This window comes from Diadema antillarum, unplaced genomic scaffold, assembly GCF_040938485.1.
Source record: "Diadema antillarum isolate AM-2024a unplaced genomic scaffold, OU_Dant_1.0 scf00000135, whole genome shotgun sequence".
Taxonomy (NCBI): Eukaryota; Metazoa; Echinodermata; class Echinoidea; order Diadematoida; family Diadematidae; genus Diadema; species Diadema antillarum.
In genome coordinates this window covers 1,102,906-1,128,413 of record NW_027271024.1, presented here as the reverse complement: position 1 = coordinate 1,128,413, position 25,508 = coordinate 1,102,906, and the positions used below count along the sequence as shown (strand labels likewise).

General features: G+C 39.7%; 2 protein-coding genes across 2 annotated transcripts in view; one reads left to right on the top strand and one right to left on the bottom strand.

Moving 5' to 3' along the window:
• The window catches only part of LOC139720928 (uncharacterized), a 77,533-nt gene extending 64,910 nt beyond the window's left edge, over positions 1 to 12,623 (top strand). The window contains exons 35-50 of the mRNA XM_071632258.1: positions 198 to 314; positions 1,198 to 1,341; positions 1,989 to 2,105; positions 2,593 to 2,709; positions 3,136 to 3,247; positions 3,764 to 3,889; positions 4,280 to 4,351; positions 4,915 to 4,986; positions 5,882 to 5,953; positions 6,672 to 6,743; positions 7,367 to 7,438; positions 7,985 to 8,056; positions 8,745 to 9,495; positions 10,437 to 10,767; positions 11,430 to 11,641; positions 12,477 to 12,623. Coding sequence (XP_071488359.1) covers positions 198 to 314; positions 1,198 to 1,341; positions 1,989 to 2,105; positions 2,593 to 2,709; positions 3,136 to 3,247; positions 3,764 to 3,889; positions 4,280 to 4,351; positions 4,915 to 4,986; positions 5,882 to 5,953; positions 6,672 to 6,743; positions 7,367 to 7,438; positions 7,985 to 8,056; positions 8,745 to 9,495; positions 10,437 to 10,767; positions 11,430 to 11,641; positions 12,477 to 12,623 — 2,606 coding nt within the window. The remainder of the gene's footprint in view (positions 1 to 197; positions 315 to 1,197; positions 1,342 to 1,988; positions 2,106 to 2,592; positions 2,710 to 3,135; positions 3,248 to 3,763; positions 3,890 to 4,279; positions 4,352 to 4,914; positions 4,987 to 5,881; positions 5,954 to 6,671; positions 6,744 to 7,366; positions 7,439 to 7,984; positions 8,057 to 8,744; positions 9,496 to 10,436; positions 10,768 to 11,429; positions 11,642 to 12,476) is intronic.
• Positions 12,624 to 17,370: 4,747 nt separating this feature from the next.
• LOC139720927 (solute carrier family 52, riboflavin transporter, member 3-like) lies at positions 17,371 to 19,468 on the bottom strand. The gene is made up of 2 exons (XM_071632257.1): positions 18,254 to 19,468; positions 17,371 to 17,604 (listed from the first exon to the last, which is right to left on the bottom strand). The coding sequence occupies exons 1-2, from the start codon at positions 19,466 to 19,468 to the stop codon at positions 17,371 to 17,373; spliced, it is 1,449 nt and encodes a 482-aa protein (XP_071488358.1).
• Positions 19,469 to 25,508: the final 6,040 nt, after the last annotated feature.

The window sequence follows — 25,508 nt, the reverse complement described above, 5'->3', positions numbered from 1 at the left end:
AAATCAAATGGAATATGAAACCTGAATATGAAATATGGAATATGGAACTTGAATGAAAAAAACCCAACAAACTTTCACCATCATCATCTTCATTACCATAATCACCATCATCATCATTATCATCATCACTATCATCACTATCACCATCATCATCGTCATCATCATCATTAATCCTCTCCTTTTGATTGACATCGCAGAATTCTGTTCGGAAGGTTTCTTCCAGTGTTACGACGGGACGTGCATCCCTCATAAGGCCGTGTGTGACGGCTTCAAAGACTGCCAGGGGCTCACTATGGAGGACGAGTTAATGTGTGGTAAGACACCATGTGCTTTGATGGTTACACGTCATCATCTTGTTCAGCAGCATTGATAGACTATGGTTATACTCAAGAGCGAAGGAGTTTTTATGGGAATTAATGTATAGCAGCGGTCATTTCAGTGCTACATTAACTGATTGTTTGGTAACAAAGAAATCTAGCGTAAGATAAATAGATATCATGCTGTTTCACACCATAGTGTTTATTCAATATTGTATTTCACCATTCTGTCATGTTTTTCAGCTGATTACTGTGGTGCCGTTGTCATGTTTTGATAATTCACTTATGTGTGCCCGAAGACATGTTGCTGCAAATATAGCTGTAGCTACATCCAGGATCAAAGTGAATCCATAAGACTGTTTGATATGTCACCAAGATCCTTAGGCTGCACTGCCAGCCATTTTGTGGTATTTCATTTACCCTAAGCCGTTCTTCTTCACCTGGAGAGTGGATATTTCTTCAAAGAATGCGACTTCGAGTAAGGCTATTTGTGATAATGAGGGTAGAGGATAGATACACTTCAATAAATCACATAAGACCATGAATCAACAAAGGATTATAACTTTTTAATCGAGGAGATTTCATAAATCTTTTGTCCGACAAATTTTTTGGACAAATATGCTCTCAGCTAATAAGATGCAAGGATTTCGATAACTTATAACAGTTTGTAACAAAAAAAGAAACATAAAAGAAACATATGCTCTATCAGACAAAAACGCTACATGAGTGCCCCCAGGCTGACATACACAAAGAAAAACAAGTCATGCATAAATGCACGCTATTTATTATGAACATTAAATTCATCCATCCATTTATGAACGAAATTGTATGGAAATTTGTTGCATAATTTCATCATTGTGGTCATATTTCGGTTTCTAAGATGACGGAAATGAAGATGAAACTACGAGAGGTCTGGAATGCCTGAACAGTGACAGAGTCGACACGAGGTGGCGCTGTTTATACGACTTTGACGCGTACGGGATTCAGCAGGGCTGCCGTGACGTCACACACTTGAGAGACTGTGGTAATTGAAATCTTTATTTCTCTTCAACTGGTTATTTATAGATATTTGATGTTGATGACACAGTATGATAAGGAAGCCATATTGTAGTGGATATTCTACCATATAAAGACGAAAGGAAACACAAACATAATCCAGTGTATTTGCTGTCACGCTTTTTCATTCATGTTTTCTCTCGAGAACCATATCATAATACTTTATGATACATATTACAAACATGCATACATACATTAATACATACATACATGCCTACACACATACATACATAACATACATACATACATACAAACATATTAATATCATAAACTGTCAGCATTTCCATCCCGTAATCAATCGATCAATGAATACATAATTATTTACCTGTCAATCTATCTCTGTGCCTATCTATTAAATTTATTAGCTAATAACTATCATGGAAGCTCTCTCTATACCCTTTTCATAAAGTGCTCATTCATTTTTCAATTCTTTTTTTTTTCATCTAAATGTATGCTCCTGAAACAGCACCACAAGATTTGGCAGTTTACCCAACTCCACGACAACACAATACGCCCGTCGAGTGTGCTAGATTTCGATCCTCTATGCTCATTGTTGTCGAATTAAGGATGCGGAAATGTTTTCTCTTTGAACTCGTATGTTCTCATTGTGTATAGCTGACTTTGACTGCGTGGGGAACACGTTCAAGTGCCCCGAGTCCTACTGCTTGCCGCTGCGTCGGAGATGTGACGGGATCGTCGATTGTCCCGGAGGGGAGGACGAATCATCGTGCGGTAAGTTGTCACCTGATTTGTTGGTGCAACTCTTTTTGTTTCGCTCTCCCTCTCATCCCTTTCCCCTATGGGTGGGAGAAGATGTTAAAGTCCAAGTCAGACGTGTGAAAGACCGCGTTCTTTTGTGTATCTGGATGATGAAAACACAACATCGTAAGTTACGTCGATGTAGGGCAATTTGTCAATCAGTTGCCATGAAAATATCTCGACGGTGGAATTTCATGAATTTGAACATTGGATTCTACAATCGCTAGCAACGCTTTCAGTACGGGTATATACGATCATGTCTGGACTTAACTTCCTAGAAATGAATAAACTTTAGCTATTTTAACGTGTGTATGTATGTATGTATGTATGTACATCTATAATGATTCTTTTTTTTATTCATACACAAGTTGAGTTACAGAATAGTGACAGCCAATATTTCTATTATTTCATTTCTGAGAATATATCACATCATAACGGCTTATTTTATGTTTATCCGTAGAGTCGTTCTCATGTCCGGGTTTTCTCAAGTGCCACTTGGCGAGGTACTGCGTCACGCGTTCTCAACTGTGCGATGGAATAGCCGACTGCCCGGATGGAGACGATGAAATGTTCTGTGGTGAGGGATCTAGAGCGTCTCCGTTTTCCATTTCTGACTGTCAATTTGGTGGAACTTTACGATAACCTCCTACCTGCCATAGTTGATTACTAATACTGACAGCAGTTACTCTTTTGTTAAAGGAAAACAGTATGATTGATTGAAATGCATACTTTGCATTTGTACTGACTATTGTTATTGGGTAGAAATTAAGCACAATTGAACTAAAAAAGAATCAGTAAACCGTTCACGGAGGCATTTTCAACTGGTCTTCAATATTTATTGTCTTTTAATTTAAGTACCTCGTCTTGTGGTAAATCATTAAAGCCCGTGCTCGCAAATTAATCTATCTGATTTCCAAATGCAATTTATTGAATCGAGCGACCCTTCTTCAATTTAAATTCTTGTCGTAAAGTAAAGATTTTACCGTTTCTCCCGAATACTAAGACGTGTCGTGCCCGTCTGGCTGTACTTGCGACGGGTTCAATTTTGAATGCTCGTCGGTTGGAGCATGGACCCCAGAGCTTGCGGCGGAAATTTCGCCCAACTCTCGTCAGATGTAAGTAGATAAATGTCCGCAACTTATTTCATTCTCAGCTGATGAACAGTAATGCATATGTCAACCGGTAAAAACAGTTCTAAGAACGTTTCATCTGCAGCAAAGGTTGCATGCCTGCCACGTGATCTCATGTTATAGTATGACAGTTTATTGATCCACGTAAAAGCAGAAAAGTAGAACGCAGAATCGGTGTAATCACCAAACTAGAAGCCGACGATTCTTCATTATTTGCATGCCCTACACTTTGTGAGCTGTCTTCAGACTTGGTTATCTTATGAAGACAGTAACAAAGCTTTCGACCGATTAGAGTCGGGCATATCTGCGGTTGGGCCCTCCCACGCCGCCATAGGTAAGACTAATCAAATACAGCTCAAAATTTTATTGCGTGGCTACTTTTCCGTGGCATGTAGGCCCTACATATTTTTTTTGTAAATAATCCTAGCGTCAAAATGAGAACTTATGTTCCTTCCAACGTTTATTTTTTATTTTTGTGAGATTTCTCTCATTTTATTCCAGAGTCATCAACAACGTTGCCCGCGGCAGTCGGCGCAAAAGACGCGACTCAGCACCGACTTCAAATCAGACGACGATAGAGGACGCTGTATACCTGAATATGTCAAACTACAAACTTCTCCTTTCGCTGTAAGCAGAATGATTATGACTTTCGTAAAGCAATCTTACTGTAAATTACCAGCGAGGGTTTTATGGTATTAGCCATTATTGAATTATTGCACTTGTATTGGCACTCTCATGAATCCGAAAATGCTAACTCGGATCGTAGCAAGCATTTATATGTCAGAGATTGTTACAAATACCAGAATTCTATACTTCACTGTCTTAAGGTGATATTTACAGATTGAGTTGACGTCATTACTGCTCTTCAAGGACTAACCCTTCTGGTCTGCACGTCAATTACGTATGTGTAAGGAAATTTATGAATAGTAATTACGTATCAGTATCAAATTTTGAAGAGAGATGTTTGTATATTCATCGTCTACTAGTACTTTGTTTCAATTATCCCCCAATATACAGACACCTGTCGGGAGACGGGATTGAACTCGTGATGCCGGGGACATTCGCTCATTCTCTCAACCTAATGACCCTGTAAGTCATGATGTACAATATTGCTCGATAACATGCCTGGATTTTAAGCACCAAAACACCAAATTGCCAGCGGTTCTCTTCTGTATCGCTGTTTCAATGGAATACTTAACCCTTTTATCAATCATTTGAAATGTATGAATGACTTTTTCTTCTTGGACCTAGTAGCAGTCTATCCAACCACTTGTATAATAATATGCACAATCATACACGAGAATTAGAATCCACTTTGCAATGATTATTCATTCGTTGGTGCCTTGTCGGAGCAAGCTTCGGGCAAGCTTTCTAGTTGCCAGGAACAACACTTGTGACAAAGATATGCATAGAATACTAATATATTAGAGCCATATGAGGCACTTTCTTGACTTATTTGTTCTGCAATCATGTTTGCGCTCTGAACTTGGGTCTTAGGAGATTTGATATCAGTGATGAACAGCTCGGATAGTTCTAATTTGTATTTCTAGTGAAAGTTTCATGACAAGCGATATCATTAGTAATAGGTTGCATGAAACAATTATGTAGACATGAATGATCTTAGTACGGTTGTTCTCTCTTTGATTCCGTAGGGACCTCTCGAGAAATGAAATATCCGTTCTTCATCGCGATACATTCAGTGGACTGAGTCGTCTTACTTCGTTGTAAGTACTTTCACCATATCGTTTAATATCGCTCATTACATTGTACCCCTCGACAGGTCATGGGAATGGTATCCTGGACTGAGTTTCACAGGGGACACGTCAACGTTTACGACGATTGTCATAAAGCAGATAATGCAGATCGCTGCCACTGCGTTACGGAGAACATAAACATGTATACAGCCAATATCTGATTACAAATCGGCGAATATCCTACACTTCACGGAATATTGGTGATAAAACATTTGGAAGGTTTAGTCATTAAATAGTTATGTGAAGTGCATATTCATACATAACGTCTGCTTGTATTTTCCCACTAAGGGGGAGCGAGGAAACCATCTCTCTTATTTGTCAGCAAGCTCAGAGAAAAAAACACACACAAGAAGAAATACTTTATTATTTCATTTCTACTAATACGTTTGAATAAAAAAACATACAAAGTTCATGTGTATGATCATGAAAATAATACTTATTGACGATGACTTTTGTATAAGCCCACACGACCTGCTCGAAATAAGTTGTCTCTTATTCGGTCATAGCAATTACCTGAACAACTAAGGTCGGGTTTTATCGTTGGACAACATCGCATTGATAAGAATCAAAGTGAGGTCACAAAGAGAGATCTGAACACCCATTCTTTCTGTAATATGCTCAAGAGCAGCCCGTTGACTTAGAATCTGTGGCACTTCTTAAGGATATCTGCTCCACGTTGTCTCTTTGTACTCCGTCGGTGACAACATCACTAGACGGAGAGATCCCCTAGATATCATGAAAGAATATTGGTGGGAGAATACCTTGTCAATGATGTATTTTCTGTTCAACTCCACAAAGTTGATTCAAACTCAGATGAAACACAGTTGAAACCTCATATGATTTTTTTTTCTTTTTTTTATTACAGAGACCTGTCTTCGAATCCTTTGGTGACCATCGAGCCACAAGCATTCGTGTCACTCAGCAGCCTACCGCAAATGTACGTTTCCCCGCACATACCCGAAAAGAAAACCCCCTGAAAATAATATATGTACTATGAAAGGATATAACATGATATCATTATGTTATATTACATGATATGACAATGAATGATATTGTATGATACGATATGATAATCATATATGATGAAATAAAATATGATATAGTATAATGTAATTACATAATACATTATATCATATCGTATGTGTGTGTGTTTACTGTCATAAAATATAAAATAGAAATACTCGAATGGGGAATGCTATTAAAGGGACTTTCAAGTATCACTGTAAATCTTCAAGACGTTTCTAGAATATTCAAGCATCAAAATGTTGACTCACTCTACGTGAGAACTGAAACCGTACCCTCTCGGTGATTTAACAAACTAATATTGTTACTGATAATTCAGATTAAGAAAAATTTTTGCTTGAATTTGTGCTGCAAGAATTTGGAGCGTATTGGCCTAATAACAAAACCGCATCTCTTTTTACTAGTTTTCCTTGTATACACAACATATACAATGTTAGACATACATCACTTTAACAAGTACATCAGTCTGAGTTGTCTGTAACAATATTTCATGACGATGTTCGTTGCTGATTAGAGCATGATATCTTAAATATTTCTATAGGCAATGCTTAAAACAGTTCGTCACATATTAGTACTCGCCGGATTTTATTGATAGTTCATTTGGTTTCCATTCGATGTCTTTCCACCTCTAGGAATCTGCAGTATCTTCGCTTATCCGCGTTAAAAGCAGGGGCATTTGTTGGACTACAATCTGTGGAACTTTTGTAAGACCAAAGACAATGTAAATGCCTTCCATTGTATCACATTGAATATATTTCAATGAGATTTTCGTAACGTCTGAATGGTGTATAATTTCGAATGCACTGTACCAGAATATTGGCACGACATATTCATACAACCAAAGGTGTACTTCATTAAGGCTAAAGGCTGAGGTGCGATAGAATTGTATGAGGACGAAATTTATGCATTTCGGGTGCATGTAGTCTATAGAATATTGCATGACATAGCACGCGCCATTTGTAATAATACCGTGTGTGAAGTGTATGAAGGGGACATAACAATAGGCATTATGATGGTTATTTCAGCTAACTAAACTATGAATAACATTATCTTTTTACATCAAAAGAAGTCAACGTGAACGCGAATGGACGTCAGAAAACCATTAAAGTTGTGATTCTTCAGTTATGGTTGTATGGTACACTCTGACGAATGCAGTGAATTTCCCGGTGCCAATACAATGAGTGCTAAATAATTTACACAAACACACAAAGACACACGCACACACACATAAATCATAACTTTATGCTATTTAATACGAGTATCACCCTTCATTTGTACCTTTTGCTGTTGTTGTTTTCATCGATTTCACACGGTTTTCTGCATGTAGGAATCTCACGGGGAACGACATACGAAATATTGAGTCTGGAGCCTTTGAGGGACTCGTTAAAACCCACACTCTGTAAGTATTGTTTGAAAGGAAACTTTTGTGTGATCTAGATGATGTCAATCCACTATATTTTCAGTGACATCGTTATAAAACACACAAAATTATTTCACATTTCATAATATACATCGTTGAATATGAAGGTAGGTACAAAATGTGACGAGAAAGTTTGTTTATGCCCTAGAGAAGTGGGAAAATATTCCTCTCTATCAACTGTCTATGACAGTTGAGAGTATGTTCAAGAAAATTTGAAAAAAAAAAACACACTGGCACTTACAGTAAAAATTCTCATATGTTCTGAAATAATCACATTGAAAGGTAAAACCATTCCGAACGCATCAATAGCAGCATATATATAATATGCATGTATATATATATATATATATATATATATATATATATATATATATATAAAGAGAGAGAGAGAGAGAAATAGAGAAATGTATGTGTCTGTGTGTATGTGTTTGTGATTTTGTTTGGACATTTGCGCACAATGACAGTTGTATACTTTTGTTGTTCTCTTCACACTCTTTTGACGAACTTCCTTTTTTTTTTCTCTAGGATCTTGGATGGTAATGACGTCCTCAACTTTGATCTTGACATTTTTGAAGACCTGACCAGTTTGCAGACTCTGTAAGTATCGAGAGAGAGAAAAAAAAAGAGGGCTCACTTTGATTTTCGTGGGGCACGAGGCCACATATGATTGGAAATGAGTGGCGAAGATATATGTTGTATTCTGTAACCATGGTAACAGTTTACATATGAATTGCTGCAAGGGTTTCTACGGCATGGCGTGTTTTTATTTGATTTGATCTATTCATTCTCTGTACGGCATCATGTTACAATTCCTTGTTTCAGCAATGTCATCAAACATTATAATATTTATAGTACTATACACATCATTGCTATTTCCTACAATTTTCTTTAGACATATAATAATTTTATATAACATCTGTGACATGATTACATGCGTTGTAAATCTCCATTCAGAACGGTTTCTGTGTGACCAGTGACTACACATTGGATATCAGCACCAAATCACAAAGCTTTGACACTCTGCGGAATTTGACATGGACTGAAAATATTGATTCTGGAAATGGAAATAAAACATCAAAATATTTAAGTCTTAAAGGTATCAAAAGTTGCCTCTCATGATATTCCCATTACCGAGATGACACAAAATTGTTTGGAATTTAACAGGGATTCGATTTTATTAGAAATTTCTTAAAGTACTCTTCACTTTTCCTGAATATCCACGTGTGTGTATTCCAACAGTTTCCTCAATGAATTTACGTCATTCATTTCCTTGTGACGTCATTAGGTCCTCGGAGTTGTTCCTGTTCTGCTGCATCGTTCCTGACATAGAAGACTGCAGTCCGCCCGAGGATGAATTCTCGTCATGCAAAGACTTGATGCGGTCAGATGTCTTGCGCGCTTTCATGTGGATCCTTGGCTTTAGCGCGCTCATCGGCAACGCGTTTGTCATCGGTTGGCGACTGAAGTCGCGCGAGAAATTCCGGGTCCAGTCTTTCCTCATCTTCAACTTGGCCCTGTCCGATTGCCTGATGGGGATGTACATGATCGTCATAGCTAGTGCGGACGCGCATTACAGAGATGTGTACGTCTACCACGCCGAGGCCTGGAGATCTGGTGGAATGTGCAAACTTGCTGGAATTCTGGCCAATCTCTCCAGTGAGGCATCGGTGCTGATACTGACTGTCATCAGCGTGGATCGCTTTCTCTGCGTTACTTTCCCATTTTCGGAGTACCACCTCGGGCGGAAGTCCGTGCGCTATGTTGCCGGAGTGGTTTGGCTAGTGGCTCTGATTCTCAGCGCCATTCCCGCGCTGCCAAGTTCCTACTTCCGCGACGAATTCTACGGCCGGTCCGGGGTGTGTCTCGCTCTGCCCTTGACGAACACTAGGCCTCCTGGTTGGGAGTACGCAACCGGTCTTTTCGTTGGACTAAATTTTGTAGCACTTTTGACTATCATCGTCTGCTACGCTGCTATCTACAGCACTGCTAAACGATCCACCATGGCCATCAGAAACAGCAGAAAAATGTCAGTCGAGGTAATAATCCAGAAATTGTGGCTTTCTTAAGAGGTCTATTGCAAAGGCCGAAATAACAATATTCCGCAAAAGGCAAGCAAGAAGTGTTCAGGTCATTCGCATTGCAACATGCCGAGGGTTGATACCAGTAGTTGCGTGCACCTGGGACGAAACACATGGGGTTGGTAGCATTCACCTGCTTTAATGGGACCGATGGTGGGTTTTTATCTTTCTGGCTAGGCAAGTACAGTGGGGTGCGACTTTTTTTACTAAAGGGACCTATATTTTCAGGTCCCATCGGGAGTGGCAAGGTGTATGGCTTCTAGCTAGAGGGGACGACTATCTGAATGAATACACACATCTTCACACAGGTAGACTCTGTGGGATTCGAACCCAGGACCCTGTTTCATAAAGCTGGTCGTAAAGTTACGAACGACTAAAGAACGGTTGGTGATCAGTTCTGATGTGCTGTACCTATCAGAAATTCAATAATTCAGCACAAGAACTGATTACCGGTCGTTCACAAGTCGTTCGTAAGTTTACGAACAACTTATGAAACACCCCTGGACGTTTAACTACAAGGCAGATTGAGCCACTTCACAGTCTATAAATGAGTACAGTCGAAACATTTGAAACGACGATAAGTCTTTACAAATTCAGGAAAGTGATCCCCGAGTCATCTGGAGTGTGTTAAAGATGACGCATTTCAAGAATTGTGAAACGGAAACTTGTAAACTGATTGTACTGCATGCACTAAAAATGGTTTGAGTCAGGTCCTCTTGCTCGGAAAATGATGGGTGATTTATCTTTCATCAAAGTTTGCAACAGTATAGGTTGATATCTGACTACAACTAATATCATCATCATTGTTGTTCGGTAAGAAGAAGGTGACGATCCTAATCTTGATGATTACCATCATCGTTATCGAAATTGTCATCATCATCATCATTTTGTCCATTTAGATGAAGCTGGCGATGCGAACGGTTGTAATCGTGGCGACAGACATGTGCTGCTGGTTGCCCATTGTGGTCATGGCTTTCCTGGCTCTTACCAACGCGGCCGTCATCCCGCCGAGCGTCTACGCCTGGACCGCCGTCTTCATCCTCCCGATCAACTCGTCCATCAACCCTTACCTGTACACCATCTCCGCCATCGACGTGAGAGCGAAGGTGAAGTCGTTCAGGGGCACGTTCATGTCGACGATATCGAGCGGGAACGGGAACCACAATTCGACGGACGTGTCACTGCTGAGGAGGGACATGTCACTCAACGGCGCGCGGGTTGAGAAACAAAGTAAGTTACTTGTATCAGGTCCTGCTGTTGCGGGACTGCTACGACACATTGTGCGTCGTGGCTACATGGCGAATCTGCGCTTCTCACGAGACAAGCTAGATCTGCTGAAAAAAAAAGAGAAGACAAAATTGTGGGAACCTAGGAGATAGGGGTTACTACAGGAAAACTGGATAGAAAAACAATGCATTAAGTAACGATTATGCCAAATGGTTCGGCAATAAAGCTGAAAAGAAAGAAGGGAAAAAACAACAACGGCAAATGATACACCCAGAGCCTAAAACTAATCACTGAAAACTTACCGACCACTTAGATTTGATTGTAATTACAATAAAAATTCTACATTAAAGAGCTGAAGTGTGTGAAGTGATGTATTCAGATAATTATATGCATGGTGTGAGAGGAATTAAGATCATCTGTTTCCGTCATTTTCTTTTCTTATCATGTTGGAAAACAAATGTTTTATTTCATGTTAAAATCCTGGTTTTGCGCATTAATATTTTCGGGTGCTAAATCAAACATCAGTCAACCTTTTAATTTTTCGTTTACCTTGTATGTATTATGCTCCAAAAGCCTTTATTCGTTATAAAAAATCCTCTCTAAAATTACTTAAAAACATGATGCCTACCATATCTTTATTTCTTCTTCTTTTTTTGTCCCCCAAGATTCCGCCAGTCCTCGGAAAACAAAGCAGGACGCCCCCATACGACTATTCCTGTCGGAGGCAATCAGGCTGGTCAAAGCGAAGAAGCTGACACTGGACGCCAGTGACGTATCCACAATAACAACCGATCTACACAGAATGCTCGAAGTCTTCAACTCTTGCTCGATAGGATACATTGTCAGCGCTGACAATATAATCATTGAGAAGAACGAGGTAATAAATATAAGATTCGCCGGGCATCGCCTAAAAACATGGCTGTGAATCATAAAATATGCCCCTACACAGTGCACTCCCGTTATAACGAAGTTCTCAGGACCGACATTTTATTGAAATTTCGTTCTCCACAATACAGCTAAATAGAAATGTACATAAAGATAGATGACAATTTTGGGACATTAATTTTTCTTCGTTGCAACGAAGATTTCGTTATAACCATGTTCGTTGTAACAGGAGTGCACTGTACTTCAAGACTAACCATTAAGAATTATACACTACATAGTTATAATACACATGAAAAAATGCGTACATTAAATACAAACATGCATACATACATACATAGTGATACAGGTACACATATTACATACCTATACAAACAAACACTTCTTTTAATTTTTTTTTCTTATGAACAATCAAAAATCTTACCTAGAGCTAAATTACATAAAACTTAATGGAGATGGCAGAGATTACCAAGAATTTGTGTACAAATTTTCAAAGATAAATCTAAAGGGAATCAATCTTGTTTCGTCGATGATCCGAATGGGAATAATTATCATTACTTGGGATATGAAAGGCCTATCGTCTCATATGACGGAAAGAAGTAGGTGATATTCTTATTGTAATCTTTAGAAATATTGTGCCTTGTCCAGCAATGCAACATGAGACTTTAAATTGGCCATACAATTTGAAAATGGAGGGGGTCTCCACAAGAACTGCCATATATTCCATGTTTTTTTTATATGATATCGTATGATTTTCTCTAATCTGTTGAAATTCTGTACTCTCCTATAATTGACATGACATTGTATTTTCTTCATCCTCCCTTTTTAAGAAAACCTGTAAATGGAAAGGATCTTTGTTGCTGTCATGTGACAGCGCCCCCAGCGACAACGACCAAGACAAAGCGAACTGTTTCGACCACCTGGAGTTGGTCATAGCCGAGTTAAACGACGCACTTGGACTTGGCACAACCGTATAGAGTACCATTCATTGTGATGTCATAGCCATTCATCACCATGGAAACTGGCTCTAAGCAACCTCATCTGGTCCAAGTGTCTTTGCACGCACCTTGTTCCTACCCAAGCTGTATAAAAAGACTGTGACTTTATCACTTCAGCACTTTATAGGATATCCCGTTCATTTGCTACTGTTTGACATAGGGTGCGTTTATCAACTCTTTTTCTCGGCAGAAACGGATTTTCCAAATAGCTTTCAAGGAATTTTTACGAGTTAATAAACGCAAAGCTGTTTTGAAAGCCCTTTCGGAAAGCCTTTTCGAAAGACGCAAATTTGTGGCTTTCCAAACAGGTTTCCTAAACAGGTTTTCAGAAACCTGTTTGTAAAAGCCTTTTGAAGTTGATAAACGCAAAGCTGTTTTGAAACGGCTTTGTAGTATTGTACTTCAGTTACGAACAATGCACGCCTTATTATGACCTCTTCTCCTCGGGTCGAATTACGTAATGCAGATGTGCAGTGACAGACCAGTTATCGTGTTCGCGAAGAGTTGATAAACGCAACTATTTTGGAAGCCGTTTCTAAAGGGCTTTGGAAACGGCTTTTGAAAGCCGTTTAAACAGGGGAAAGATGATAAACGTAGCCATAGAGGGATGTGACGTAGATTCTGCCACTATGGATTTGAAAGGACATTATATAAACGGCGAAATTATACCATTCCAGTTACGCAATTTGTTGAGACATTCTTTTCTCAGAGTCGTGATAAATGGCGCAGATTGGCGATCAAATTTTTGAAAAGTTTGTCAAAGCGGGAAGACCTTGGAAGCATCGAAGAAATCAAAGGAAGTGAGCAATTTACTGATGCACATCACCTATTTCTTAACAAATGGTAATATCATAAAATGAAATTTTGCAAATTATTTGATGTTGCCACATTTTCAAGAGCAGTGCACGTTAATGGATAGCTCATACTGGCTCCATCGATAATAATGGAAATGACTGACTCCTTAGCAATTTTAGTGTGTGTGCGTGTTTGTGTGTACAATGTGTTATTATGCAGGGCTCGAATTTTAGTGACCATCTTTGATGGCCACTAAAATCTATGAATTTGAGATTTTGGTGGCCCGAAATAAAAGGAATCACTAGAAAAAAAAATTATTTTAAATTGTAGCTGCCCGATCGGACCAATAGCCTTATTGAAAATTTAGAGGCTCGACATGTTTTGTTTGTTTGTTGTTGTTGTTGTTGTTTTTAATCTTTTTTTGGTGGCCTCGGGCCACCGCTAATGCCGAGTCCTGTTATATGCATGAGTGTGTGTGTGTGTGTGTGTGTGTGTGTGTGTGTGTGTGTGTGTGTGTGTCTGTGTCTGTGTCTGTGTCTGTGTCTGTGTCTGTGTCTGTGTCTGTGTCTGTGTCTGTGTCTGTGTCTGTGTCTGTGTCTATACGTCAGTAGTCGGGTGTAGCACAGGGCCCAGGCATTAGGCATTAGGAATCTCACTTCCTGAACTGAATGAAATAACGCAGGGAAAATAACACTTTCCCCAAGACAAAACTCATTTAATTATGCTTGTGTGCTGATACAGAAGTCAAGAGTTTAGTAAGTCTAAAAGTTTAATACAAGTGAAATTGGGTAAAAGAGTTCCCCATACCTCACCTTTTTATCATATACTATTTTTTTTTTTGCAAAGCTATATAATTTTCTTGTAACCTCTTAAATACACCCATGCGTCGCACTGGTCTCTCTGGCTTATCGTAACTTTACGTAATGCTGCACGCTGATGGCTGATATGGGATGTAGTACATTGATTGGCCTTTTTGGGTATACTTCTCTCTCATTGGCCGATCCATTTCATATAAATAACTAGTGCTCTTCGTGTTGTCAATATGAATCGATATTTCTCAAGGTTTAAATCCTTAATTTATGTGAATAAAGGCTGCAAAACTCGTGGAGTAATGAAACTGCACTGAGAAAAGAAAAGGAAAAGACGAGTAAAATGCATTCTAAAGATGAAAGAGGGCGTGCGTGAATGGCAGAGTTGTTTTTGTTGTTCTCGGTTTCATTTCTGTTTCTGTGTTAGACGTCTTTAATCCGGGACCTCTTTGTTCTTTAATGAAGCATGCACTGATAATATTGCAACGTGTAGTGCTATGGCAACAGGACAGGAACAACCAATCAGCATTGAGCAGTTAAGGCATTGCTACGGATGGGTGTCTTCAAGTAGGAACTACTACAACTCACTATCAATCTATCGTGGGCATCTTTGTGAAATGAGTCTCCGGTTGATTATCAGACATAAAATTATGGTAAAAAGAAGAACAAAAGTCAGAGCAAAAGAGAGAAAGACATATAAAGCATAAAGACACACGTACACACGTACACACGTACACACACACAAACACACACTCCATCTATCTATCTATCCGTCTATGTGCCTATCTATCTATCTATCTATCTATCTATCTATCGATCTATGTAATCTACATTTCTATTTATAAATCTTTTTTTGACTGTGTATTTGCAACATGAAAACAAAACTGAAACACTGTCTTTTTTCAAACAATCAAGTAATCGCATGTGTACATGGATGTGTGTGTGTCTCTGTGTGTGTCTCTGTGTGTGTCTGCGTGTGTGCGTGTGTGCGTTGTTGTGTGTGCATGTAGGCGTAGTCTCTGAAATGCAAGATAGCCATTTTGCACGACTGTTCATTAAAGATGCAACACATTAGAACCTGACACACTTAAAACAGGCTTTTATTCTCTATCCCTCATAACGCTCATGTCCGCTTGCTTGTTTGATACAAAATGACATTTTAATACCATCGCAACACTCATAACAGAAATGTAATATGGTGAAGAAAAGCACACAAAGGAACGAAACACCAAATATAATGCTCATTGAAGGAAAACTCGAGTTGGTAGGGAGAATGCATCATAGTAGGGTGGGTGAACATTACAACCTTTTATGGGAATGATCTCGAAGTGAAAGCCTATAAAGTCATAGATTGTGTTTCTTTTCTTCTTCTTTTTTTTTTTAAACCGAAAGTGTAATATGTGCGTGTGTGTGTCGGGGGGGGGGGGGGGGGATAGCCCCTGGCTAGTTGTGCCCACCAGTGCCGAGGTCACAATGCTATTGTCATTCACATACCACCAACTTGATTTGCAGGGGTCACAATGCTGTAGTTATTCACATGATATATATACCACAAAAGTATATATCAGTATTTCTTTTTGATATGCACACTGCCGCCATGAATACACAGACTACTTTTATGTACAATTCACCATGTCATTGTTGACTACGGCGGTGGAATGTAAATCACTGAAGCGATGCGATGTGTGTTTAGCGCTGGTGAATGACGTTTAGCTGTGCCGGTGATTTGAGCATTATTCTCATGTTCTCGGCAAGATGTTGACTACTTGACATAATAATGAACTTTAACATACAAATGTCAACAAGCCAGCAAGGTTACCGATACAGGGTATAGAGCCTTAAATCAACAGTCGCTTTCATCCTTGATATCTTAACTCCCCCACAAATACATAGATCCTTTGTGTAGTATACAGACATGGAGGTGAACTAGTAAGATCCTACAGAGAACAATGATGAAAGGCTGGTTGTCACTGGCTGATATAATTATATACAGTAAGTACACTCCTTCAAGGTGGGAATGCATAAACCGCAAGGTCACAAGTTGGAAAACTTATCACGTTTTGCACGCATCATACCGGGTCGCATAAAATCATGTCCATATCATGCTTCTCTCTCTCTCTCTCTCTCTCTCTCTCTCTCTCTCTCTATATATATATATATATATATATATATACATATATATATTTCTCTTTGCATTACATTTATGCTTACGCTTCTGTCTATATGCATAGGAAGAAATGTAACTAGTATGACTAATATGAACTAGATCTTATTTTGAAGTGCAGGTCTACCATATATATACACACACACACACACACACACACACACACACATATATATATATATGTACATATGATACGTAATGGGCTAGGCGCCATTTCTGCACACTGTAAGTCCATCATCAGATAGAGCAAGGTAAAACCTTTCCAGTGATACCTCGCTTGTCACATGATAAGAATTACTCCTTGAAGTTATAAAACTCACTTTTCTTATTTTTGTATTCTTTTTTGTTGTTGCTCAATCGCACATATTTCAGCTTAACATGAATTAAGTCAACTTGTTTTGCGATCAGACTTTTCATATTATAAGTGTATGATAGGCATACTATAGGCATAATGTTCATGCTTAAGCTTCCCTTTACATGCAGGGAAAGGTATACTGTTTATACAAGTATACGTCTCGTAGATTTATGTTGGTATATATAATCACATATGTATTATGAATATATACATGCATACAGCAGGCAACAAGAAGAAAGTAATGTTAGTGAGAAAGACTGTCCACCAATCACAAGATCATAATGCCAATCAGCACTTAACATGGAAAAAAATCCAGAATACCCACGTTTTAACTTCGTATCAGATCAGTAAAGCTACGGATGAAACTTAAAGCATCGCCATTTTCAAGGCGGGAACACAAGGAACATGTCCCTGGACAATGCTTTTCAAACGTGATGGTTTCTTCCACGGACGATTGATGGAGGAGGATCATCCGCGTGGATAACGTTCGAACGTCAATGTGTACATCTTAATACGATCAACTGATACCAGTTGGATCCGATTTTAGTGTGTAAATCATCTTCGATTCACGGCTAACACTACAAGACACACCCATGTGGTAGATCAAGGGTCCGGCAGGAGTGTTCCACATCCAGCCCCCTGGTCCTGTGGGGTGTGGAAGAGGCCAAGGACGTTAATGAGCACGAACATGATAAGGGATCCGCCCAGCCCTCCTAGCTGTCCGATCACGCCCCCGCGGATGAGCGAAGTCAGACTGGTGTCGGTTACCCGCAGCATCCACAGGATGGCCACTCGGCAGTAATTTAGGAACAGTCCTTCCAATAGCCAAGCGATTGTCTATATAAAACAGACGTTATAACCAAAATAAAAATAAAAAAGGAGGAATAGGAATTAGAAGATGATGAAAAAGACGATGATGATGAAGAAGAAGAATAGAAGAAGGAGGAGGAGAGGAGGGAGGAGGAGATGACGACGAATAAGAAGAACAACAACGGTAACAAATAAAAAAATGACCAAACTTTTCAGTCACGATTAAACATGTTACATGAACCTGTGTTCGTGATGGCAAGTTTACGAATAAAGCAAGCTTTGAACTTATGACGCTACTGTAAAAAAAAAATGTGAGTGCTAACTTTATGTACAAACAACACTACGACACTACACATGTGGATATTACAAGAGGTTAACAGCTTGTAATACATACGTCTGTAAAGTGAATAATCAAGATTGGGAATCCGTGATAATACAATGCTCAGTTGGGTCAAGTGTCAATGCTCTCTATAAAGAACCCCTGGACCCACCCTTACGATGCAAAGAATCTTTGGGTGGAACTCTCGCTAATCAAATGTTTCTTGTCCTTTTCTTAAAATAATCTTTAAAGACCGTTTCTTTAAGTGTGTGTGTGTGTGTGGGTGGGGGGGGGGTAGGGGTGGGAATGCAGCCACATCAGCCCCCTCCAGTTCCGTGGTTACTGTAATGTACTTACAATGACTATTTTTCCAGCCAGAGTTCCACGCAGTGGTGGCACTGGACTCGACGCTACATACATGCAGTAGGCAGACGCCAAAATACCGAAGAAGAGACAGGTGTAAACGACCCTCAGGCTATTGCGTGGTCTCAAGAGGAAGAAGAGAATAGAGACCGCCGCTACCATGGCTCTCAGCGGTACGATCACCACGAACGTGCCGTGGCCGTAGGCGGCAGCTGAATAGCTCTCCACCGTGTCCATGACCCCGCAGGAGACGAATGAGATGAGAAACTGTGTCAGGTATAGGACCGTGACGTCAAAGGAAGGAGGTCCCGGCCTTAACTTCCCCGTTTCTTCTTCCTCGTCGAGTACTTCTGAGGGGTTCAGCAGTGCACGACGGGATTCGCGGCCGAGCGGGAGATCCAGCTGCCATCCGCGATCTTCTGGGCTTGATGACTCGTCTAGGACTACCCCAGTGCAGCCATGGTACCGCCTGTAATTTAGAGACGAATTATATTCGTGTTCCACACATGGCAGGGTGTTCAGAAATATGAAAGAAAGTTGCGACAACACGACGAACACGAGGAGCAAGGAGAAGTAGCAAGCTGGACTAAAGTTGAAAGAATAAACACAATCTTCGTTTGAGCACGTGATGTTGTCGATCTGCGTGGTCGTTTCCACAGTGTATGGCTGCATTGTGGTGCAGGAAATCCCGAATCCTTGAACGAGGACTAACAGGGCCGGGAGGAACGATCCGAGTCCCTGTCCGATCCAGAACCAGTTCAAGTAGCCGGGTTTGACCACGGACGCGAAGCGCAGGGAGGTTGATTCGGACGTGGTGCATACCGCCGCCATCACAAACAACAGACACAAGAACGCAGTGCTGTGCTGTTGTTCGATGGATCGCCATTCTGTGAAGCGATTCCAGAAGAATATCAAGAGGAGAGATGAGAGCGTGCCAAGGATACCTAGAAGGTGGTTCACTGGAATCTCAACCCGAAGAGATCCCGGAGATACGCGCTTACTGATGAGCAGGAGCGACAAGGGCACCACCACAGCCAGATTGGTGACGGTTACAACGTAGGAGTTGATTCTGTACTGCTCGGGGATTCCTGCAAGAATGAGGATGGGTAACTCGCACCAGATCCCGGCCACAGAGACCCAGGAACCAATGCCGAGGAAGACGATGAGTGAAATGGCGAAGATCGTTCGAAGCTTGCCCGACCGCGCCATCGTTGATAACACGGCAAAATTGCTACAATATATATATAGGGAGACAAAACAGAGAACAACAGGGGAATTTAGTATCTGATTTCATCTAAAAGGAGATTACAGGGCAATATCCAAAGAGTTGATCATCTTGAAAACAGAGAATAGATTAATCTGAGGGGGGAAGGTTGAGGTGAATTTTCTTCATTTTGTCTCCCTCTACAAATGAAATTTGCAAGATTAAAACTGCTGATCTGTTATCTAGAACGTACACATAAATTTGCAAAAATAGGCGGTTTTTGTAACAGCAAAATTTCATGCATACCTTTTAAACAAACATGAAAGGTTGTTCTTTACAACCTGAAAGCTTATCCGATGCTTGTCCGACATAAGCTGCGCTCAGACGGAGGCAGTTTTTGTCGGAGTAACTTCGGAGGAAGGGTCGGAGGAAGCTTGGTCGGAGGAAGGTCGGAGGAAAGGTCGGAGTATTGCCCGTCTGAACAAGGTCGTGGTAACTTCCTCCGGTCGGGGGAACTTGCCACGACCTCTTCCTCCGACCAAGATACTCCTGAGTTTTTTCAGGAGTATCTCACTACCACGACTAGCCGGTCAGAGTAAATTGCCCGTTCGGACAAGCCCTCGGAGTATCTATGACCTTACAAGGGTCTAGGACAATTACCCCCTGGGCAATTACCCCGCACCCTTCCCCTGGCCCTAATCCTAATTCTAATCCTGAATCTAACCCTAACCCTAACCCAAACTCCTAACCCTAAACCTAACCCTAACCCTAATCTTTACTCTTACCTTACCACTAACCAGTATTTGGCCGGGGGGTAATTGCCCTCCGGGGGTAATTGCCCGGATACGCCTTACAAACCTTATACGACCTAGGTAAAACTTCCGGAGTCAAATGCGAGTATACGTTCGCTTGCAGTACAATTCTAACCTAGTCGATCGAGACGGAGAAGCTAGTGCTCAGAAATTCTCATGAACAAGAATGGAGAAGATAAATGCCACTGATAAAAAACAATCGTATGGTCGACGTGCGCGGCGCTACCACTTCCGGAAGATACACCGACGCTCCACGGTGATCCCCGCGAATGCCGTGGTAAATTGGTCGGAGTTTCTTCCCACGACCGTCGTGTGGACACTGGGTCGTGGTAAGATGAGTATAAATTTGAATTCCCTAACTGCTGCGCTATAAAATTTTACTCCGACTAGAAATATGTCTGAACATGGCTATTGCAGCAAGAATGATTATATGCAAACTAGGTTCCGGCAATTAAATTTCATTCAAGAAGAGCAGGTTAGTGGAATATAAAGCTCGTCGCTATATTCCCTGGAATAAAACATCCAGAAATTTGAATACATTACGAAAACGGTATAAAATTATTGCGAAGAGATTCTACTCCTTGATTTCTCCGACCATCTATACAACAGGCTGTACGAGAAAGCTGACCTTGGATTGACACCAGTAAACGGCCCGTGGTAAGTCTATTTTCTAGTTTTCTGCAGTCTCAAAGGCCTGCTCACAAAATGTCCTTGATTCATTGAATGTGTTTACTAGAAAGTGGTAGTTTCCATACGTTCCTCTTATGAAAGTTTGTGAAACCTTCAACGTATTTTATATGTATTTGATGACTGTTGTACAAGAAAGCTTTCTTTAAAAGTGATCAGGGTATACATTATCTCCTACTCTTAAGAGATGAAAACAGCGCGTCGTGAAAAACGCAGTAATTTCTCGTTTTCAGGCAGATTCCCGAATTTAGGCCTGAAAGTACTCACTACAGTACAGAGGGTATTGTATTTGCGATTTTCAGGGAATAATAGTATCAAATTTCATTCTGTTATCGAGTAGAGATAAAAAGCTTCGTCACCGCGAGAGAATATTCATATTAATGCACCTTCATGTTGCCGATAAAAGCCTTCTGATCAACAATGAGAATGGTGAAAATCTTGGAAGAAAAAAAAACGAAAGAAAAAAAAAGGTAAGATGGACATCAGTACTAAGGCAGTTAAAAGTAAAAATTGGACATAATTAATAACTAATGTATATGTACATGTTACTAAAGAGTTATAAAAACATTCCTACTTTTGATCCTTAATAGTTGGAAAACTGTATATCAGATAACACTGTCATTAATATGAGTCATAACTAATAGTGTACAATATACTTGGAGGTGATTTGAATATGAAAGCATGAATCAGTTTCTTTTAATCCGTGATTTATTTTTAAAGTTAAGTTCCAGATTTTGGTGAAATTTGAACCCTCTGTGCAAAATTGAACTTTACACAGTAACCAATGATGTGTATGTGAGTGTAGGTAGGTAGGTATTTATTTCCGTTAAAAACATATACAAAATATATACAGTTTAAAACGGCTGGAAAGCCCATATTCAGGGGTGCCGCCATAGCACCACTGGTCTTCTATGGGGTCCAGTTACATAGAAATCAAACAAGGCTTTACAATATGCAAAAAGGCAGAATGATACATGGAGATAAAATCGGAAAGAGATTGAGAGAAAAAAATACTGGGCTTGAGGTAACAACTTACATAACATTACATAGTCAAACATTACATAACACAACAGAACAGAACGAAGAAAGCCGGTTATCCTGTCACAGTAAACAATACATTGCAACTGGGATTCATAAATTTGTATATATCCGTAAAAAACATCTAAATTTAAGGCTGATCAAGCAGCTGGTGGTAGGTTATAATACATAAATGCCGCTCGATATGTAAATGATCTTTTGAGAAATTCATTATAAGGCTTGGGTAATTTAAGTTTGTTTCCCAAACGCAAAGAATAAGGATGAGAGATAATCAAAAGATTCAGACAGATATTCTGGGGTCATACCCCAGAATGTGCTTACAATGACTCAGAACAATAGACATGAATACCACGAATACCACCTTTTAGAGCTTTGCTGACTATGCTTCTGGTCTCTCGCTCCAAGGCACATGAATGCTTTATCAATAATTCATGTGAATTGCCCTGGGCACTGATAGCCTAAATGCATGGTAAAGGGTAAAATGCACGCACATGAAAAAACGCATGTTTTCATGTGCTTGCATACACGACATTTTAGGATGAGTAAAGACTAGCTGTGACAGTGGGATTTCTCATGAATATGTAATAGAGCATTAAGACCCTGGCCATTGTTCAGGACCATTGTCAGGGTGTGAACCACACATTCCATTATGTACGCACCAATTGACCCCTGTGCAAAGCTAAAGTTTTGTACAGAGGGTTGAAAATAGAGCAAAATCCGAATCATAACCTAAGAATAAATCAAAAACTGATTTATGCTTTCATATATGAATTCCCGCCGACAAAACTGTACACTGTTCAGCTGTTGCTCATAATTATCAATGTCAGTGTTATCTGATATATAGCTTTTGAACTATTAAGGATCAAAAGTGGGAAATGTTTTTGTAACACCTAATATGATGAGATGTCTATACATATGATGTAACTTATGTATAAGCATATGCATATATATTGTTATAGTAATATATACTTTTCGTGTGTGTATGATTTTTCTTGATCCCTGCCTAGCAGCACACAGACAAGTGTTTTAGATCTTCTTTCACTGATGAAAATGCGTATTTCAGTGCATTTTGTAGCCAGGTAAATTGTACTTTCAGCTAGGTGTGCACGACGTGGCAAATAATGCATTATCAGTACTCTACAGTGCATGCGGCTCATATGATTACTATGCGGCACAACAACCTGTAAATCTGCACAAATACAATAACAATGCACCTCAAACAATACGGAATATCTCAAGCGCTTTTTTACACGGGTGACATGCCACTGAAACAGCAGCTACGGTCTCTACAACAACGTGCGTTTGATATATGCTTACCTACAACCTGTTGAAATACTCAATCAGCGTCCTTGCTAATACGAACGATGAATTCTTTATGAAATGCGGACCCTTCGCTGAGTACGAGCTGGCACTATGATACGGAAAACACTGGCATATGTGCTACAAGGAGATATCGGGGCGCCATGATCGACTTATCACACACGTTCGCTCCACCCACAGTGCCTTATGCTGATAACACAGTGCTTTCATCAGATTGCGCATTCGCCACGACAGGACAATATCCGCATCGACGACCTCGCTGCACGTACAAGCGATGGCCCCCAGAGCGAAGGCAGCTTCGAAATAACATCAAAATCCTTTGTCGAATGTGTTGTTTCCATGACTATGTACAAAGGGCTCGGACCCAACAGACCAATGAGCCGTTTTCTGAGCTTTATGTAAAATCGTTCAGAATTTAGGTCATCAGAATCTGACAATATTATCTAGTGATGTTATCACTATTCAGGCCTGAGGACATCCCGTCCCCCAATTTTCTCTCACTAAACAGAGTGAAATATTGAAGCTAGTAGGGTCCTTTATGATGTCTGATAACGACAATAATAACAACAACAACAACCTTTATCTGTTAATGCCAATAAACTTACAGCAATTATTCCACATGTCGGATCCCTTACTAACTTAGTGAAAGTGTAGATCTCAATGCAATAAATCTAATTGTAACCAATGATTCTGAAACCTTAGGAATAAAAATGAAATGAAATTAAATTGAATTAAACCTACTGCAGTGTTCAAAGAGGGCATTTGTGTGATAATTGAGTACTGAATTTATCGTATAGGGCAACAGTATTGTCCCCACTTTTTCATTGCATTTTTTTATTCTACAGGTGATTAAGTTGTTCTACAGATGATCTGGGAATGTGCCAATTTACAAATTTACTGACGCGTGTTCTTTCGTGACAAACGGAAAGCTTTTTCAAAGTTGCCGGACAAAGCAGCAATAAGCCATTTCGGAATTCTACTTTTACACATAAGCAGAATAAGGTCGATTGTACCAAACAGGCATGTGATTACGTTGGTTTTTCAAATTCACTGAGATAAGCATGTGTGATATAATGATTATTCACATAACCTAAATGGAGTTTGCCAGTACATCCCCCTGACAGCCAGCAAAGTTTGTTACAACATTCACGGCATAATAATGAAATGGATGCTTCTACGGAAATTCACTCTTTGTTTGAGCACAACCGATGAATTCGATAAATTATTGTTACTCCGGGCAAACTCATGCATTATGTCTCTTTGAAATCACGAAGTGCCTACAACCAACCGAGAGAATTTTGTAATACCCATGTGCACATGAGCTCCTAACTCTCAAACTAGATTCTCAACTCTGAAAAGATATCATATTCTGTATATAGGAGAAAGTGAAATGATTAATTACCTTGGTAATGGGGTCATCTAAAGGGCTAAAAACCCAGAAACTGAAAGGTATCAGCATATCTTCGACCAATCAAAGAAGCTGAATGGAAGATAACAATGTGCGCAGGTGAAATAAGAAAATAATATCAATACACATTGTACAAGTACATACTCGGTTAGTCGGTTGTATAAAACAACTCTTAGCTATTTCGGGTTTTATGTATTCCCGTTGTAATCGGTAATTAGTTGACTTGTCTTCCCTATCTCCCTCTCTCTCTTCTGTCTCTATCTATCTATCTGTCCATCCATCTTTCCATCTGTCTATCTATCTATTCACCTATCTATCTATCTATCTATCTATCTATCTATCTATCTATTTGTATATAATCTATCTATTTACTGTATCCTTCTAATCCTTATATAGGCTTATATTTCTTTATCTCTATTCATCCTTCTATTTCTCTCTCTCTCTCTATCCGTCAATCCATCCATCCATCAATCCATCTATCTATCTATCTATCTATCTATCCATTTATCTATCTACATCTGTCTATCTATATCTTTCTATCTATCTGTCTATCTATCTATCTACATGTATCTATCTATCTATCTATCTATCTATCTATCTATCTATCTATCTATCTATCTATCTATCTATTTATCTATCTATCTATCTATCCATTTCTTTCTATCTGTCTATGGTATCTCTGGTAATGGATGTCACCGTTTCTTCCATAGGGCATACTACAAGTACAAAGGCAGTCGCCGAATTGTGACCTGCGTAATTGAAATAGTCTGCCATTATTTT

Bases quoted from the DNA above. Each gene is read 5' to 3' on its own strand.
- LOC139720927 (XM_071632257.1), bottom strand. From the start codon at position 19,468: ATGGCGCGGTCGGGCAAGCTTCGAACGATCTTCGCCATTTCACTCATC. The intron at 17,605-18,253 runs GTAAGTACATTA...TGTTTTATATAG, and splicing joins TGGCTGGAAAAATAGTCATT to ACAATCGCTTGGCTATTGGA.